The sequence below is a fragment of the Aotus nancymaae genome, unplaced genomic scaffold (genome assembly GCF_030222135.1).
Source record: "Aotus nancymaae isolate 86718 unplaced genomic scaffold, 86718_ANA_hifiasm-v0.15.2.pri h1tg000049l, whole genome shotgun sequence".
Classification (NCBI taxonomy): domain Eukaryota; kingdom Metazoa; phylum Chordata; class Mammalia; order Primates; family Aotidae; genus Aotus; species Aotus nancymaae.
Window position 1 is genome coordinate 13,246,678 of NW_026988463.1, and position 19,636 is coordinate 13,266,313.

Below are 19,636 nucleotides of genomic sequence, written 5' to 3' on the forward strand. Positions count from 1 at the left end.
GATTGGATCATGGAGGCAGTTCCCCTATGCTGTTCTTGTGATAGTGAGTGAGTTCTCAAGAGATGTGATGGTTTACAAGTGTGGCATTTCCCCTTTGCTTGCTCTTTCTCTCTCCTGCCACCATGTGAAGAAGGTGCTTACTTCTCCTTCCCCTTCTACCATGATTGTTAGTTTCCCGAGGCCTCGCAGCCATATGAAACTGAGTCAATTAAACATGTTTCATCATAAATTATCCCATCTAAGGTAGTTCTTTATAGCAGTGTGAAAACAGACTACTGCAATGATGATAATGATGATGATGGCAACAGATAACATTTTTTTTTTTAATAGTGTCAGATACAGTTCTAGGTGCTTTATCTTTTGTATTTGTTAAGGAAATTCTAGCTACTGTAACAGATAAGCTCTGAAATCTCCGTGCTTAACAAACTGATAATAATACAAGATTATTCCTTACTCAAGTCCAGTTGGTGGTAGGAATGGTGGTAAAGGAAGTTGCGGCTTCACAAAACTATTTAAAGACTCAGGCTGACTGAGGCTCAGAGCCCTGGCAAGAAGAGAAGAATGAAGCATTTACAGTGCCTAATCCAATGCCAGATACACAAAAAATGTTTAATAATTGGTAATAAAAGAAGCTGTTGCTATTAGCATTATGATGATTATCTTTCAAGGCTGAGACTGAATGTATGAGATAGACTATATTAGTCTGTTCTCAAGCTGCTAAAAAAGACATACCTGAGACTAGGTAATTTATAAAGAAAAAGAGGTTTAAAGGACTCACAGTTCCACGTGGCTAGGGAGGCATCATAATCATGGTAGAAGGTGAAAGACACATCTTACCTGGCGGCAGCAAGAAGAATGAGAGCCAAGCAAAAGGGGTTTCCCCTTATGAAACCATCAGATCTCATGAGACTTACTGACTACCACGAGAACAGTATGGGGGAAACCACCCCTACGATTCGATTATCTCCCACCAGATCCCTCCCACAACACGTGGGAATTATGGGAGCTACAATTCCAGATGAGATTTGGGTGGGGACACAGCCAAGCCATATCAAAGACTTATTTTGATTTTATGTGGTGAATATATTCCTAACAGGATGGATTTAAAAAAAAAAACCTAGAATCTGACAATTTCTGGTACTGTGAAGTTTATAATTGGGATCTTGTAATTACTGGGCTGGAGAGAGCTTGCCGTTGAAGGGAGGACATTGGTATTAACTGTCTCCAATAAGCCCTTAAATAAATAGGCAAGAGCTTCCTGAGCCTTGGACATTTGTCTTTCTCCTCTGGGATAGGTGAAGAAATGGGGACATTCATTGTGATCTACTCCAGTGTTGGTCTAGTCTCATTCCAGGGAAAGAATACAATCACTTTCACAGGTGACACAGCATGCAAGACTGTCCAGAGCTTGAGGTTGTGTCAGAGAAAACCAGGTTTCAATCAGCTCTGCCACTGACTTCCTGGAGAATCATTCTAATAACAAAAGCTAATGCTGAAATATTTACTAGGTGTCAAGCATTAAGCTACTATGTTTTTATCTATTATTTTATCTCTCATAACAGCCAATGACAGAGATACTATTGTTATCCCTATTTAAAAAGAAGCATGAAGAGAATAGGTAAGTAGCTCTAAGTCCCACTAGTACACAAATGCTTTGCCTGGGATCCACATACCTGCAGAGGGATCTGTGGATGGAATTCAGTGGGTTTGGAAATTAGCTGGGAGAAAATATATAACGTCTTTACTTTCACTGGACTCTAGTTAAAATTTAGCACATCCCTGAATTTTAAGTGTAGGCAATAAGGTAGGGCACAGAGTCTCACGCCCATAATCTTAGCACTTTGAGAGGCTAAAGTGAGCAGATTACTTGAGCCCAGGAGTTCGAGACCAGCCTGGGCAAGGTGGCAAATGCCCATCTCTACAAAAAATACAGAAAATTAGCTGGGTGTGATGACACATATCTGTAGTCCCAGCTACTCGAGAGGCTGAGGTGGGAGGATTGCTAGAGCCTGGGAGGTCAAGGCTGCAGTGAGCCGTGATTGCACCACTACACTCCATCCTGGGCAACAGAGTGAGACACTGTCTCAAAAGCAAATAAATAAATGTAGGCAAAGAGCCACCTATCATATTAGCAGTGACCTGGGACTTAGTCAACAGTAGAATCATAGATATTGTCATATCACATTGCATATGTAGCAGATAGCTCAAAGAATTGTTTGTGCTCCTCAATACTTTGAAATCCATCAATAGATCAATAGATCATGTTCTTTATTGCATTAGTTGAAAATCACATATACAGTTGATCCTAGAACAATACAGGGGTTAGGGTCACCAAACCCCATGTAGTCAGAAATCTCATATAGTTTTTGACTCCCCTAAAACTAAACTACTAATAGTCTACTTTGACCAGAAGCCTTACCAATAACATAAACAATTGATTAACACATATTTAGTATATTATGTGTAATATATATATAAAAAAAACACTGTTCTTACTATAAAGTAAGCTAGAGAAAAGAAAACGTTATTTTTAAAAATCATAAGGAAGAGAAAACATATTTACTATTTATTAAGTGGAAGTGGATCATCATAAAGGTCTTCATCTTGGTCATCTTCATGCTGAGTAGGCTGAAGAAGAGGAGGGCTTGGTCTTGCCGTCTCAGGGGTGGCAGAAGTGAAAGAAAATTCACACATAAGTGGACCCATGCAGTTCAAAGCTGTGTTGTTCAAGGGTCAACTGTATTACCATATCACAAATCCAAGTTTAAAAAAAATATTTTTATAACTATATATCGAGATAATAGATTTCTTTTATAATTTTATGTATTTTATTTTATGCCTTTAAAGTCACTATTCTGAAAAGGGAATCCATAGTCAAAAGGATTCATGGCCTAAGAACATTAAGAATATCCATAGTAGCCCATGGCTGTTAGAGCATCAGAAAACCCTCAGCATAAAGCTGGTGTAAACCAAAAATAAAATTCCAAGGCCCCTGAAAGACTGGTTCAGGCCATCAAGGGAAGTAGGGGTCGGACATGCCTCATTATATCTCTCCTTAACATCAACACAGACTTTAAGTCTGATAAGAAACATTTTACAGCCTGTTCTCTCTAAAGCCTGCTAGGTAAAAGCTTCACCTACATGATAAAACTTTGGTCTCCATAACCTCTTACCACAACCCAAACATTCCTTTTTATTGATCCCAGGTCTTTAGACAAACTCAACCAATTGTCAACCAGAAAATGTTTACATTTACCTACAGCCTGGAAGCACCCTGACTTGGAGTTGTCCTGCTTTTCTGGACCAAACCAATGTATTTCTTAAATGTACTTGATTGATGTCTCATACCACCCTAAAATGTATAAAATGGAGCAGCACCCCAACCTCCTTGGGCACATATCATCAGGACTCCTGAGGCTATGTCACGGGTACACATCCTCGACCTTGGCAAAATAAACGTTCTAAATTAAGATTGTCTTAGATTTTCTGGGTCCACACCAGGTACCTGGCAAGTGCTCAATACTCAGAATCCATTACTATAATGTTGTTATTATACCCATTAAATGCCCGGTCATCCAGGAGCAAACCTTTGAAAGGGTAAGAGACTCAATTCTGTTGGTTGTACCCATTTCATGGTGATCAGGAAGAACAACACTCAGTGAAGTCAGAGAGCCCAGCTGAAGATTATTAACTGCAACCTCCTCCTTCTGAGGGAAGATGAAGGAGAGTTGCAGGAAAGGATAGTTTCAAGGCATGTGGCAAGTTGGCATTGGAATCAATACCACCAACCAAGTCTCCTGGAGACAGGACACAACCTTTCAATATCTGACATGAAGCCAGATGATGAGAGCTCCTCTCTCTGGAAGCACACAGGTCCATTCCAATTTCTTCCGCATCTTAAGATCCTTGGGATGATCTCACAGATGTTGGATGAGGCAGCAATGTGGCACTGTGCAAGGTTTCTCACCATAGGGTCCAGGAGCCACTGCAGTGCAATGACAGGGAGCTAGTTACAAACACTGGGCCCTGGTCCCCAACTCAGAGCTACCTCATCTGAAGTTCTTTGAGGGAGCATAAGAATGGGTATTTTTATCAAGCTGCCCCACTTATTTGCATGCTAATCCAAGTGATAACTTTTTTTTTTTTTTTGAGAGGAACTCTCATTCTTGTCCCCCAGGCTGGAGTGCAATGGCGCAATCTCAGCTCACTGCAACCTCCACCTCCCGGGTTCAAGTGATTCTCCTGCCTCAGCCTCCTTAGTAGTAGGGATTACAGGCACCTGCTACCACGTCTGGCTAATTTTTGTATTTTTAATATAGACAGTGTTTCCTCATGTTGGCCAGGCTGGTTGCAAACTCCTGACCTCAGGTGATCCGCCCGCCTTGGCCTCCCAAAGTGCTGGGATTACAGGTGTGAGCCACCATGCCTGGCCCCAGGTGAGAACTGTTGACAGAGCCATTAGAGCATGAGCTCTGGAGTTCAAATCCCAGTTCTATCACGTACTAGTTGAATTGCTTTAGGAAAATTACTCAAATTTTAGATAAATCTCTAAACAGCATCTCCAAAGCATAATAGTACTTACCTTTTGCAGTGTGAACCAATGTGGCAATGGATAGGTCATCAACAGTGTGTGGCTCTGCAAGGAAGCTTGTTATGATTGTTGTTGTTGTTTACGAGTTATAATCAACCAAGTGGCTCACTAGAGGAATAGCGTGGCCCTCCTGACAGAGGTGTAATTCTTTCTCCTATGACTGCATTCATGGGGCTGTGATGTGAGTGACTCCCGTCATCAACACTTTCCCAGTGCTGAAAGTGCATCCTCTGCCTTCCAGACTTCTCTGATAACCAGAACTATGCCCCAAAGACAGCCCACGGGATCTACTCTCAGTGATGCCAAGTGATCCTGTGGCCAATGAAGGGTCTTCAAATCCCAGATCCTGATCTTGACCCTGACTGCAAACCATGGTCCACTCTCCCCTTTGCTTGACATCGACAACACCTCTAAGTATCCAGAGAGTGGAAGTTTCATTTCCCAGGGGCCTCAGATCTCTGGCTTTGGGCAGCCACTGTGAGTTCCTGGCCACATCCTCAGTGTCTTTGGGACTTCCGCGCACAATGACCGGCTTACAATCACTGGTAGGTGCGTCTCTGTGCCTAGGGATTCTTGATACCATGAAAATCCTTCTGCCTTTGCACATGACAGCCTAGAGGTATCTGAACATTAGCATCCCTGAAAGCAATTTTGAAACAATGTCTGATGGCCGTGGGCACGTAAACACCCAAGCTCCATGTTACTTGGGCAGGATGATTCTGTGTACGTGTTCAACACCATATTCCAAAGTTTCCCTGCAGCATGAACCCCAGCTGTACATAGTGGTGGCCGGCATGATGTCGTATTCTTGTTGGCTGCTTTCCCTTCCTTATTGAACCTCCCACCCCCTCCCAGTATTCTCTTCACTTCTCACATCCTCATCTCAGAGCCTCTTTCTGGAGGAACCACATCCAGACAAGTTTCTACCTGAAAATTTCAAACTCCATGCTACCAGAGGCCAGACAGGAAATAAAATTTAATAATTAGGAGAAGAATCCAATCTTCCATTCTTTCAATATTTTTGTCTTCTATGACCCTGATCAGTGTTCAAAACTAAGTCCAGATTGCAGCAAGATTCTTGACCATTAAGGATAAATTTAGTTATGACGAGGAAACCTAGCAATGAAAGATTTCTAAAGGCAAGGATGTGAACTAGGAGATGTGATGCAAACTTACCAGAAGGTTGCAAACACAAAGTCTCCTGGAAAATGTATATAAGTTGCTGTTAACTAGAAACTGCCTTTGCCTGAAACAACTTCCCACACATTCTGAGTATTAAAGACTTGCCTCTCTATGCTAATATTGGTGTTCCCTGGTGAAAACACAAATTAGGATGCAGGGCATTAGAAAGATACATGACAACCCCAACAGCATCACATATAATCAGTTTTATTGCCAGGTAAGAAATTTATATTAATATAGTGAATACATATGTTTACAAATAAACATTCTTAGAAAACAAACAAATGTGTTTTTTTCTTCATTGTAGGAAGAATTATTCGTATCATAAACTCTGCAGTTGTTGACAAGTATTAACACAAGTTTACTTGCAGAACATACGGTTACTAAAATATTCGCACATAAAATATGCTCCATTTACACAAAAACTGGGAAGAGTTAGATGGGGAGGCCAGGCGGAGCCCAAGGCAGATGGAGGCTGAGACACTGTGAAAGGGTTAAAGGGAAGTCAGACTCTGGTCCCATTGGGTTGGAAATCAGGGGACAGCTAAAGGCAAAAAATAGGGGCTGGTGTGAGGGCATGGAATCAGGAAGAGGACAGCCTGTCTGCTTTGTTCTGGTTTCTCTTCTAGGTCTCACTACCCTAGCTATAGCGTCCTTGTCTTGGTACATGGAAGTCACAGACAGTTCCACAGGCTGTCCCGTCTTTCAGTACTGTAAGGTCTGTCTACTCTCCCAAGAGGAAGCCAAAGAACAAAAAGACCTTCCCTGGCCAAACTTCCCTCTTCAGTTCATCTCCCAAAGCCAACGGGAAGATAATAAACTAGGAAGCACTTCCTAAGCTTTCCATCCTAGGCAGGACTACTTGGGAAGTACTGGTCCTTCCCAGTACTGGCACTGTGGCTACGTTTTAATGACCAGGCTGCACCTCTCCTGCCCAAATTACAACTGCAGACCCCAAGGAGCCCAGTTCAATTGATGAAGTTTATTCAGAGGAGAAGGAGCATGCAGAAGGAATAAAATACTATCAATTCAGAGGCCAAGAAAGACTCTTAATCAGAGTTCAGATGAGGGTGAAATGAAGTGGACTGGGGGCAAAGAGCAAAGATGAGTTAAAAGGGAGGTAAGAATTATAGAAACTTTGAGCTGGAAACAACCTCATAGTTAAGTCAACCCAGGATCTTCTGAAGTGGGCTGTGCACCCCTAGTGTATGCACAGTGACCGTAGGCAGTACATGGATACAGCATTGTTCAACGCTGACTTGCATAGGAAATGACTCCCCTTTCATTTACCCTCCGGTCCATCTTATTACTACAAAGTCTTCATTGGGTGCTGGTATCTTTAACAATTATTTAATATCTGCTAATATCATTTTAAGAGAGAGAGAGAAACAGAGACAGAAAGAAAGAACCCCAGGTTTTAGTTCAGACTCACAGACAACACACTCCAGCTGGAATTTAATCATTGCTGTTTCCTTCGTACTTATTTTTATGCTTACTATTTACAGCAATTGATTTTTTTAAAAATTTGTGACCAACACAGGAAGTTTTCATTTTAAAAACAAAATGTATTCCAATGAATTAATTTAGATACAAATATTGTGGAGGTGATACACAGAGATGTCAAAGTATGTTACAGGTACATAGCTCATTAATGCCTAGGAAACTCTGACCATGTCCAGTGATATTTACTTGACTCTGGGAAGCGCTGTGGTCTCCCCAAGGAGACTAAGAAGGTGGGCACTAAATCTCTGACTCCTGCTTTGTACATCATGGTGCCTTTTTATACATGGAGATCTCCTATCGTGCGTTCTTTGGATTTTTTTTTTTTTTTTTGAGACAGAGTCTCATGCCGTTGTTCAGGCTGGAGTGCAGTGGCACAGTTTCAGCTCACCGCAACCACTGCCTCCTGGGTTTAAGCAATTCTCCTGCCTCCGCCTCTCGAGTAGCTGGGATTACAGGCATCTACGACATGCCTGGCTAATTTTTTATTTTTACTAGAGACGAGGTTTCTCCATGTTGGCCAGGCTGGTCTCAAACTCCAGACCTCAGATGATCCACCTATCTCGGCCTCCCAAAGTGCTGGGATTATAGGCATGAACTACTGCGCTCGGCCAAAAGATTTCATTTTTAAAAACAGGCCAAGGTTTTGCCGTTTCAAAAAGCTTGACTGACCCCAATGCCCCATGTTTCAGATGGGAGGCTGAGGCCCAGAGGGATCAGCTGCACTGTCAGTGCCCTCAGATCTGCTGGGAGCGAGGAGGAGAACAAATACTGGTTTTGCTGATTTCATGATGTCAGAGTAGAGAGACAGGTGAGGCAGAACCTTGCAGTTCAGGATTCCAGAAAACGCTCTGAGTCTTGTTTGACCAGACCACTGATAACTTCTGACACCAGAATTGCTGTGGGTCTGTTGAAGGTTCGTTAACTACCTAAGACCTTTAGGGGCTAGTTGAAAAACCTTTCACCTTAGATGAAAATCTCTTCTCTCTCAATCCACCTCTTGGGGCTTCCACAAAACAAAGAGAACTTATAGGAAAACTGACTTTGTTGGGACCCCACGGGCTATGGGTTATGAGAACCAACCAGAAAAAACCACCTCAGGACATTCTGGATGGGAGATGAACACGCCGAAGTTTGTGGGGAGGTAATCTGGAGGGACCATGGCAATTACGGGACCAAGAAACACCTGACAGGTTTGGGAGCAGGGCTAGAAAATAGGACTCATTTTGATAGTGTGGAGAGGAGGGAGGTCTTCGTTCTTGGGTACCCCTGACATTGTAGCAGCCCCTCAGAGGGTGTTGTGGGGTGGGCTCACCTACAAAGGAAGGATGGAAACACCTTCTAGCACTGCAGAAAAACAAGAGGAAGGAAGGCTAAAAGAACACAGGTTGCACTTGGGAAACAAGACTGTCATGAAACAACAGTAACACATTGAAGGCACCACCCACGCTTATGACATTTTCAGTCCAAAGCAGTTGAAGTTTGGCAGCGGCGGCGGCAACGCGCTGAAGGAAAAGGGATGTCAGGGACATGGAGTTTGTAGAGGACTTGTTTCTCCGGCTGTTTCAGGTCTTGGAGGCAAACCCCAGAAATCAGAGTCTTCTAGGTCCTCATCTGATCTCCTGTGGACTTTTCCAACTGTGGATCCATTGTCGTTGATGTCAACGTCTTCAAGGTTTTGGAGGAAAAAAACCCTAATGTGCGATTTTTATCTGTTTTGTAGTGGGCTTACATTTTAATTCTCTTTTTAAAAAAGTTATCGAATACTCTCCAGACCCTCTCCCTGCCATAAAAGCGTATCCCTCCCATTTCCATGGTCATGGTCCTTATGGGAGTTCTCTAAAATGTTTTTTTTTTTTTTAACTTCCCTTGTCGGTGGGTTCAGGGTCTATTTATTTTTTGTGAGTTTGAGGGTTTGTTGTTTTTTTGCTTTCAACATGGATATGAAAAGTACTATAAATAGAACGGCTGGGGTCCAGTGACCTTTTCATGCTTGTCAAAATTTTATGTCCACGTCACCACTTCTTGGAATTAGAAAAATGCTTCTACGTGGGCAGATTCCTCCCAGAACAACTCCTCTTCTGAAATACACTCGTGTCCTCCCTCGTCCTCTGCCCCCACTTCCACCCCACGCGGCAAGTAGTGTATGTGCTCAAATGGACAATTTCTCTAAATTGTGCTACTTTTATATTTTTTCATCGTGGATTTCAGTTTCAAGTTAGAAGGAAAAGAAGAATCATCATCCCCACGGTTTGGGCATGTTGAGTTGGCCACTTTGGGCCTGCAGTGGAAAGAGTGTGCCTCAGTTTCCCCTTCGCTGTATTGCTGAATGTCCACGCTTCGGCCTTTCTCAGCTGCCTGCCAACACGTGCTAGGCATGACCTAGGAAAAATGCGACTCTGTGTCCCCAGTAGGTTTATAGTTGGTTCTTGTTGAGAGTTAGCGTATGGGTGCATGTGTTGTGGAGGGGAGGGTGTGGCCAGGGTTTTTTTTTTTGCCTCTCTCAGTTGAGTGTGGTCTCCAGGGTGCTCCCTGTGTTGAAAGCTCAGACAGTCACTTCTGTTTTGCTGTTGGTGATGAAGTATGGCTGTGGGGGTGGGTAGTGCTGGGGGCGAGTTCCCAAGGGGTCACTGGAGCCTGTCTCGGCCGTGCCAAGCTTGCCCTTGTTGCCATAAGCCTGCCGCCGCAGGGACTGCTCGTTGGGGTCCCAGCCCTTAAAGTTGGTGGTGGAGTTGTAGGCCAGGGGATGTGGGGGCATCTTGTTGGTGCGAGACTTCTGTTCATTCTGCTTGGCAGGACCGTGCTCAGGGCTGAAGGCCCGCGGCTCGTCCTCCACTCTTACGGGGTGCAAAGGTAGGTTCCCCTTGGCAGCCAGCTCAGCCAGGTGCCGTCGCTTGGTGTAGAAGTCATCATTGACCTTGTCAGCTGCACAGTGGAACAGGTGGATGAAGAAGGGGAAAAAAGAGAAGTGGAGAGAGAGAAAGAGAGAGAGAGAGACAGACAGAGTGAGTTAGAGACTGGCATGTCAACCCAAGAACAGCATAAAAACGGGCCAACCGTCCCAACAAAAGACACACTAGAAACTCCACCTAGAACAAGACAGAGGGAAGGGCAGCACCATGTCCTTTTCACAAACAAAAGCAGGACCAAGAGGATGAAGGGCATCCCCAATGGAACCTCTAGACCCCCAAAATAAACACTTCTCCCACTTACCATTCTGCCAGCCTTGGCTTTCCTGTAAAATTCACGTGTTGCTTCTTCATTACTAAAATGACACATTCTCATCAGAGAAAATACTGAACATGTCACTCGATCTTCCTATCCACCTCTTACCAGTCAAGACAGCCGATAGCAATTTTGGGTGTAGTTTCTTCTGGTCTTTTTAATAAACAGAGTTTAATTTGGGATTTTTCTTGGTTGGTTTGCTTTTGTTTTTGCTTTTTGCAATTAAGCAGACCTGTATTCACGTTCCATCTCTGACACCTGCTAGCAGCTTAACCTTGACTAAATTACTTAACGTTTATCACCATCAGCTTCTCTATAAGGAAAGTCATTCCATTAAAAAAGTATACTTCATAGATGTGTTTGGAGAGTTAAATGACCTGTGTAAAGTGCTTAGATACTATTCACCGCCATTATCATCATCATTATAAATAAGTTTGTTTCCATTTCTCATGTAATGTTTTATCAATATTTCTTCATGTTGTTATAAATTATTAGTAAATAGCATTTTCATGTGTACTTAATATTTCATTGAGTAGAAATACAAATGAATCCCATTAATTCGCGTTATAGTTGTGCCAATATTTTGCTATTACAAATAAAATTGAGACGAAACTCTTTTCGTTTAAACCTCATTATATTTATAATTTTGAATTTAGAATAATTCTAAAAACGTTTTCTTTTTAATTAATTAATTTATTTGTTTTTGAGACAGGATCTCACTCTGCTGCTCAGGCTGGAGTGCAGCCTCTGCCTCCCAGGCTGAGATGATTCTCCTGAGTAGCTGGGACCACAGGCATGCACCATCACACTAGGTTAATTTTTTTATTTTTTTATTTTTTGTAGAAATGAGGTTTTACCATGTTGCCCAGGCTTGTCTTGAACTCCTGGGCTCAAGCAATCCTCCCACCTCGGCCACCCAAAATGTTGAGATAACAGGTGTGAGCCACAGTACCAGGCCTGTTTTCTTAATTTACATCAGGGATTGGTAAACTATGACCCACAGGCCAAATCTGGCCATATCCTGATTTTGTAAATAAAGTTTTACTGAAAACAAAACCATACCCATTCATTTATGTATTCTCCATGGCTGCTTTTGCTCTGCTATAGTAGAATGGTGTGCTGGTGACAGAAACTGCAAGGCAGAAGAGCCGGAGATATTTACTACCCAGTCCTTTATTAAGTCTGCTAACCTTTGATCTGGATTATAAAATGTAGAATTATTTGGCCAAAGAGTATAAACATTGTTAAGGCTCTTGACAAATATTGCCAACTCTTCTATGAAAGAGTTTTATCAATTTCCATTCAATTTAACTACATTCTCTGCAGCTCTGAATGATTCCTTCCTTCCTTTCTTCCCTCCCTCCTTCCCTTCTTTCTTCCTTCCATCTTTCCTTCCTTCCCTTCTTCCTTCCTCTGTCCTTCCTTTCTTCCTTCTCTTCTTTCTTCCTTCCTCTCTCTCTCCCTCCCTCCCTCCCTTCATTGTTCTCTTTCTCTATCTTTCTTTCTTTTGAGGACTAAGCTCTGATTTTTTCTTATCTTGCCCACATTTCTATCTAAGTGGTCTGGGAGTCATGCCCTACAAACCATAAATTCTCATCAGATGGGTTTTATTTAAGCTTCTATATCATGACTTACTTTCCTATCTGACTCTGGCACAACATTACATGACAAAAGAAAATCAAAATAATTTACCCCAAAACATTTTTTTTTGGCCATATTTTGAAGTAGCCCTGCAAAGCCATTTTTTTTTGTGTGGGGTGGGGGGTGGGGGCGGAATCTACAACTGTAAAGAAGCTCTATTAACATAGCTTGATCTTTTTCTTCCGGGTCCTCACAATCCTGAAGAGATTAACTGAGAGTCTAGCACCCTTTAAAGGTCTGAATAGGAAACATTTGTCATCCATTGTCTATAAGGGCAGCCACTATGAGACTTCAAAAGAATCTTGTTCTCCACAATCTTTTATCTTAACCTGAACATTTCCTTTCTATTGATCGCAGGTCTTTAGACTCAACCAATTGTCAACCAGAAAATGTTTAAATTTACCTATAGCCTTGAAGTACCCCCAAGCCCCTTCAAATTGTCCCATTTTTCTGGACCAAACCAATGTATTTCTTCAATGCATTTGATTGATGTCTCACACCTCCCTAAAAGGTATAAAACCAAGCTGCACCCCAACCACCTTGGGCACATGTTCTCAGGACTCCTGAGGGCTGTGTCACGGGCCATGGTCACTCATATCTGGCTCAGAATAAATCTCTCCAAATATTTTACAGAGTTTGACTCTTTTCATTGATATTTTCTTTCCTTTTTATGTTTTTGAGATGGAGTCTTGCTCTGTAGCCCAGGCTGGAGTGCAGCGGCATGATCTCGGCTCACTGCCACCTCTGCTCCAGGTTTAAGCAATTCTCCTGTCTCAGCCTCCTGAGTAGCTGGGATTACAAGCACCTGCCACCATGCCCGGCTAATTTTTGTATTTTTAGTAGAGATGGGGTTTTGCCATGTTGGTCAGGCTGGTCTCCATCTCCTGATCTCAGGTGATCTGCCCTCCTCGGTCTCCCAAAATGCTGGGATTACAGGCATGAGCCACCGTGCCTGGCCTGCTTTTTTTTTTTTTTAATTTTTAAAATTATACTTTAAGTTCTGGGATACATGTGCAGAATGTGCAGGTTTGTTACATAGGTACACATGTGCCATGGTGGTTTGCTGACACTTTATTTAATTTTTATTTGACAATTTTATGATACCTCCTTTTATTTTTTCTCTTATTTTGTTTCCAGATTCTTGTATTATAAGACCCTCTACATTTAAAAAATTAATTCATTAGCAATAAACTTTGAACTTTCATCTCTCAGGAGACAGAAGTATTTGCTGCTTTTTCATCCACATATTGGGATCTCAGTGTCACACACATGAATTTACAGAAATTCACAGAGACCATCAGGGCTCTGTCCTTCTTTTCTCATTAGATCCTTTCAACAATGAAGGTAGAAAAAAACGGGACTATTACTCCTGCGTGACAAATAAGGAAACTGTCAGGCTCTGGCACATGAAATGATTAAACTAAGGTTACCCAGAGCTAATGGCTGAGCCAGAGTAGAACCTACATTCAATCAACATTATTTGAAAAGCCACAGAGGAAAAGCTTTGGTTTCAGAACTGAAACAAAAATATGTCCTCGTTTCTGCCTCTGTGTCTATGCTAGACATCATTCATGGATCACGCACTCTTTCCCGCCTAGTGTGGCCTCCGCTTGGTCTACTGCTCAAGGCACCCCCCCAGGAAGCCACGTATTAACTGTCTAAGTATAACACAGTTTCAGTGGAGTTTATATTCCTTGTAATGCAAATAGCTCCAACTGATAAAGCCTTTCAAGAGAAAGTACCTCTTTATAATCCAGGGCTACCTGAAGGTACCGAATGTCAAAGCCAAAAGGAATCTTGGAATCTGCTACTAAGGCTGTGAGGATCACACATTCCTGAAATGTCATGAATTGTTTAAGGTAGCACAAGTTAATATTACAGCTGGGACTGGAACCCATCTTCCTGCCTTTTAGAGTACATTCTAGATTTCCAATGCCCTGAAACTTCAATAGAAGAATGCTCAAAGATTCCTTCTTAGACATCAAAATTTGTGTATCATTACCTCCTGGACAGATGCACCAGCATCTCTGGTGCAAGGTGGTTATACCCGAACCCAGCAACATTACTCAGATCTGTTCTTCAGCCTCTTTCTTTTCTCTCACATGGGACCACCCACCCCTTAGCCACTTAAGCCAGAAACTTGGGAGCAACAGTTGACTTCATTTTCCTCTTCTCTTGCAGCACAACTGTCAGAGGCATGTGAACCAGAGCAACTCCATCTTGAATAGGAGCTGGGTAAAATGAGGCTGAGACCTAAGGGGCTGCATTCACAGACGATTAAGGCATTCTAAGTCACAGGATGAGACAGAAGGATGGCACAAGATACAGGTCATAAAGGCCTTGCTGATAAAACAGCCTGCAGTAAAAAAGCCGGCTAAATCCCACCAAAACCAAGATGGCCATGAGAGTGACCTCTGAGCGTCCTCACTGCTACACTCCCACCAGCGCCATGACAGCTGACAAATACTATGGCAACGTCAGGAAGTTACCCTATGCAGTCTGAAAAGGGGAGGCATACATAATCCATTTCTTATTTAGCATATTAAGAATCAAGAAATAACCATATGAATGGGTAACCAGCAGTCCTCGGGGCTGCTCTGTCTATGGAGTAGCCATTCTTTTATTCCTCTACTTTCTCACTACACTTTCGCTTTACTCTGTGGACTCTCCCCGAATTCTTTCTTCCGTGAGCTCCAAGAACACTCTCTTGGGGTCTGGATCGGAACCTCTTTCCCGTAACTAAGGTGGCCATGCCGGAACCCAGCAACATCACTCAGATCTCTTCTTCAGCTTCTTCCTTATCTCTCACATGGGACCACCCACTCCTTAGCCACTTAAGCCGGAAACTTGGGAACAATGGTTGACTTCGTTCTCCTCTTCTCTTGCAACACAACTGCCCAACCAGCAAGTCCTGCAAGCTATATCTAACAAACATTTCAGCCTATTCCCTTTCTCCTACCTCTTTGAACACTGTTCTACTTCAGTAACAAAACTGGCCTCCCTGCCTTGTTTCACCTCCTCCAATCCATTCTCCATGCTGCAGTCTTCCAGCTATTTGTTCAGTCATTTAGTAGTCATTCATCAAACAGGTACCCACCCTGTGCTGGACATTTGAAATACAAAGGAGAATCAGAAATAGACATGGTTCTTGCCCTGCTGGGGTGGACATTCTATGAGTGCCTAGTTTACTCCATGAAAGGGCACACAAAGGGGCCTTGATCTGATCAGGAGGGAGGTGGTGGTCAAATAATCCCCCAAATTAGATAAAAGTATAACTATGGTAAGTGCTATGAAGGGGAGCTAACCAATCACAGCAGCATTTATAACGAAGTCCCCTATCTGGTCTAAGAACCAGGTGTCTGAGCTGCAGAGTCTATCCCCTTCATTAGCGTGAGGCTCACTGTTACTCATCTTGCAAGACTTAGCTAAGATGTTACTGCCTCCCTCATTCTCTCAGACTTTCTCAGCCACCCCTGTTCTCTCCATCATAACACTGACTATGCTGTTTTATAATATTCTGTGTTCACATCTGTTTCCCCACTAGACCATGAGTTCTTTGAGAGCAGAAATATCCTTCCATCTGGGTGGCTCAGTGGTTCTCAGTCCTGGCAGTACATGGAAATCACATGAGGGAACTTTAAAACTGTTCAGACACCTGGACCTCTTCCCAAACCAATTTAATCAAAATCTCAGAGTGTGTGGCCCAGACATAAATTTTCTAATCCCTCAGGTGATGCTAATGTGAAGCCAGGGTTCAGAACCACAGGTAGAGTCCCGACCATTATTATAGTTCCAGCATATGGGTTTTTTTGTGTTTTTTTGTAGAGAGCTAAAGGGAAGTATCCTCCCACCTGCTACTATGCCCAGCTGCCTCTCACCTCCAGTCCCTCTCCCTTCTAGAAAGTCTGACAAGGTCAGATCTCTCCATAATAAGCCCCTCCCCATGGTATTTATCATAGCTGTCATTTTATACTTGTTCATGCAACTGATTCATTATCATCCATCTCACTCACTAGCGTTTCAAGAAGACCAGGTATGACTTGCCCAGCATTATATTAGCAACGTCCAGCCTAGTTCCTGGCAGATATTAAGGACTCAGTAAATTTTTTTTTGCGACAGTGTCTTGCTGTCACCCCGGCTGGTGTGCAGTGGTGTGGTCTTGGCTCACTACAGCCTGTGCCTCCTGGGCTCAAGCAATTTTCCTGTCTCACCCTCCCAAGTAGCCGGGATTCCAGGTGTATGCCACCATGCCTGGCTAATTTTTATATTTTCAGTAGAGATGGGGTTTTGCCATGTTGGCCTGGCTGGTCTCAAACTCCTGATCTCAAGTGATCCACCCACCTCAGCCTCCCAAAGTGCTAAGATTACACATGTGAGCCACTGCACCTAGCCTCAGTAAATATTTGATGAATGAATTTATGAGGGTGGGAGGAGGGAGAGGATCCGGAAAAATAATGAGTACTAGGCTTAATACCTGGGGGATGAAATAATCAGTACAAAAATCCCCTGTAACACAAGTATACTACGTCACAAACCTGCACTTGTACCCCTGAACTTAAAAGTTAAAAAAAATATGTGAGCAAAATACAGTGAGAGCACAGAGAACATCAGGGCAAGAAGAGGGGTGGAAGCTAACTTTCTTATTTTCCTCTCCGTAATCTCTCACTGAAGAATCTCACTCACTCTCATTATATATGCCTTATAATGATCCAGCATCATTCTTTTCCATGTTCCTCTTTCTAGACACCAGACTAGTCTGAGGTCTGCTCTGAGCACGGGATGCATTCAATGGTTCCTGTTTCTGAAAAACAGATAAAATAAATTATGAATTAGGCATCCCGGCACCTGCAATACATCAAGACCCCTCAGAAAGTGCCAAAGTAAAGTAATACAGAGGTATCCAAGTCTGTCCATATCTGTGCAGATGGGAGCGGGGGGAATCCCATTAAGAGGAAACACTGAGTCCCACATGGAGAATCCACACCCACCTCCATACCTAACTCTGAGCTGGTTGCTGGGCAAACCTGGTATTGGGTATTCCCTGGGCACAGAAAATGCCTGGTACTTGGGCAAGAGTGGAGTGAATAAGGAAGTGTGCCAGCTCTGAAATCAGACAGACCTGAGTTTATGAGACCTTGGGAACATCACTTAACCATTTCTGCCTGTTTCCCTAGGTGTGAAATGGGGGTATTAACTACCCTTGGGTTGTGAGCAATGAATTGCATGAGATACACCAGCTGTGTAGCACAACTCTTGGAATGTAGTAACTGCTCAGTACATATATAATATCTATCCCCCGCCTTAAGAAAGAAGACGTGAGTTAAATCAGACATTGTTTGAACACTTACTTTATGGTAGGCAACTTAATAGACACAAAGCAGGCATTCATCCAAATCAACCTGCCTTCTTTTCTGTCTCCCTTCTTTCCTTTTTCCACCCACCATATTTGTTGAGTGCCTAGTTTACTCCATGAAAGGGCCCACAAAGCGGCCTTGATCTGATCAGGAGGGAGGTGGTGGTCAGGGAATTGCTATTGTTTAAGGCAGCACAAGCTAATATTAGAGCTGGGACTTAAACCCATTTTCCTGCCTCTTAGAAGAAAGTTCCAGATTTCCAGTGCCATGAAACTTCAATCAAAAAATACTCTAAGATTATTGTTTAGACTTCAAAAATTTATATATCCAGCTACCTCCTGGATAGATTCACCAGCATCTCTGGCCCCAGATGGTCAAGCCTGAACCCAGCAACATTACTCAGTTCTGTTCTTCAGCTTCTTCCGTGACTCTCATGTGGGACCACCCATCCCTTAGCCATTTAGGCCAGAAACTTGGGAGCCACGGTTGACTTCATTCACTCATCTTCCAGCACAAGTCCTTCCAGCCATATCTAACAAATATTTTTTCAACCTATTCCTTTTCTCTTACCCACTTCGAATGTTGTTTTCCTTCAGTAACTAAACTGGCCTCCCTGCCTTGTTTCACTTCCTCCAATCCATTCTCCATGCCACAGTCTTCAAGCTGTTTGTTCAATCATTTAGTCATTCATCAAATGGGTACCCACCATATGCTGGACACTTGATATATGAAAGACAATCAGAAACAGAAACAGACATGGTTCCTGCCCTCCTTGGGTAAACATTCTACTAGAGAGGCAGGCATTCATCCTGCCTCTTGAGAAAGAGCTCCTTAAGCTGAGATCAGAAGGTGAAGAGTAACAGAAAGAACAACCCATATGAGGGAATATGTGGTATATTGCAAGAATGACCAAAATAATTTGCAGCTCTTATCATCAAGAAATGGAGTCTATTGCCCCATGACTTGAATATGACCTGGTATTGTGGTGGGCTTGGACCAGTAGATTCTAGCAATTTCTACCCTAAGGCTCTTGCACTCTGCCTCCATGTGAAGAAGGAAGCCCCTAGGCTCCTGGACGATGAGAAACCCATAGGCTAGTTACCCCTGTTCACCACAACCAACAGACTGCTAACTGCATGTTCAGTGAGGTCATCCTAGACCCTACAGCCATCAGCCACCTAACAGTGGACCACAGATACCAAGCAAACTCAACTGAGAGGAGCCAATCCAGCCTAAATAATAACTCCCCACTGACCCAGAATCATGATCTCAATAAATGGCTGCTATGCTAATCAACTAAGATTTGGAGTCATTTGTTATACAGCAGTTGATAGCTGAAATCTGACAGCATTTGCAAAAGCTTTGAGGTGAGAAGGAGGCAAGTAGGTTCAAGAAACTAAAAAGATAGCTGAGTTGTAGAGTGAAGAAGTCAAGGGGTCCTCAGGCCATCTAATGTCCTGTAGGCAAGATTGTATCATTCGTGCCTATTCATTTAACTAACCATTCTCCCTCTGTGGGACTCAGGTGTTTTAGAAAAGTGCAGTGTAGGCACTGAACTTGTGCCTGGTGTATGAAACTATCCTCCAAAGAGATATTTTCAAGATTATTTCAACAACACGGAGGTGGTTAGAGGTTAGATGGATGAATCATTTCCATTTTCTGGAAATGCAGTTTTCACGAAACCCTGGTTTCATAATGTTTCTGATCCTCTCTACTTTGGAGCCAGATGAGGGGAAGAAACGCTTACCTAGCTACTCACGGTTGGCTTTGTGCAGTGTGGTCCCTGTCTTAGTATATTAAAAAGCTCCTTGAGAAAGAAATAACAGATTCATTGAACAGTCTTGCAAGCCCCATTAATAAATGCATTAACCTAATCAGCCCCGGTACCTTGTGGGCAGATGGCTGACAAACCAACCAGGAAACAGATGTGTGAGCCTTTCAACAACACCGGCCCTCTCCCATTTGATTTTTCTTCATTTACAAGAGAGAAAGAAAGAAAGAAAAAGGTGCTTTCCTTCCAATGAGCCTAATTGCTTTGAAGAAACTGGGGCTGTAAAATTAAACTATACCTTCTTCCATCTGTCTCTCTCTTAATTAGCAGCAGACACTTGTACAGGTGCAGGGCGGGATGGAGCCTGGATTC

The 19,636-nt window shown here is 42.9% G+C and overlaps 1 protein-coding gene across 1 annotated transcript in view; it reads right to left on the reverse strand.

Annotated features, from left to right (window-relative positions):
- Positions 1-5,961: 5,961 nt before the first annotated feature.
- The window catches only part of SHISA9 (shisa family member 9), a 346,948-nt gene continuing 333,273 nt past the window's right edge, over positions 5,962-19,636 (reverse strand). Inside the window, exon 5 of the mRNA XM_012453215.3 lies at positions 5,962-10,198. Within this exon, the coding sequence (XP_012308638.1) occupies positions 9,819-10,198 (380 nt within the window). The 3' untranslated portion in view covers positions 5,962-9,818. The remainder of the gene's footprint in view (positions 10,199-19,636) is intronic.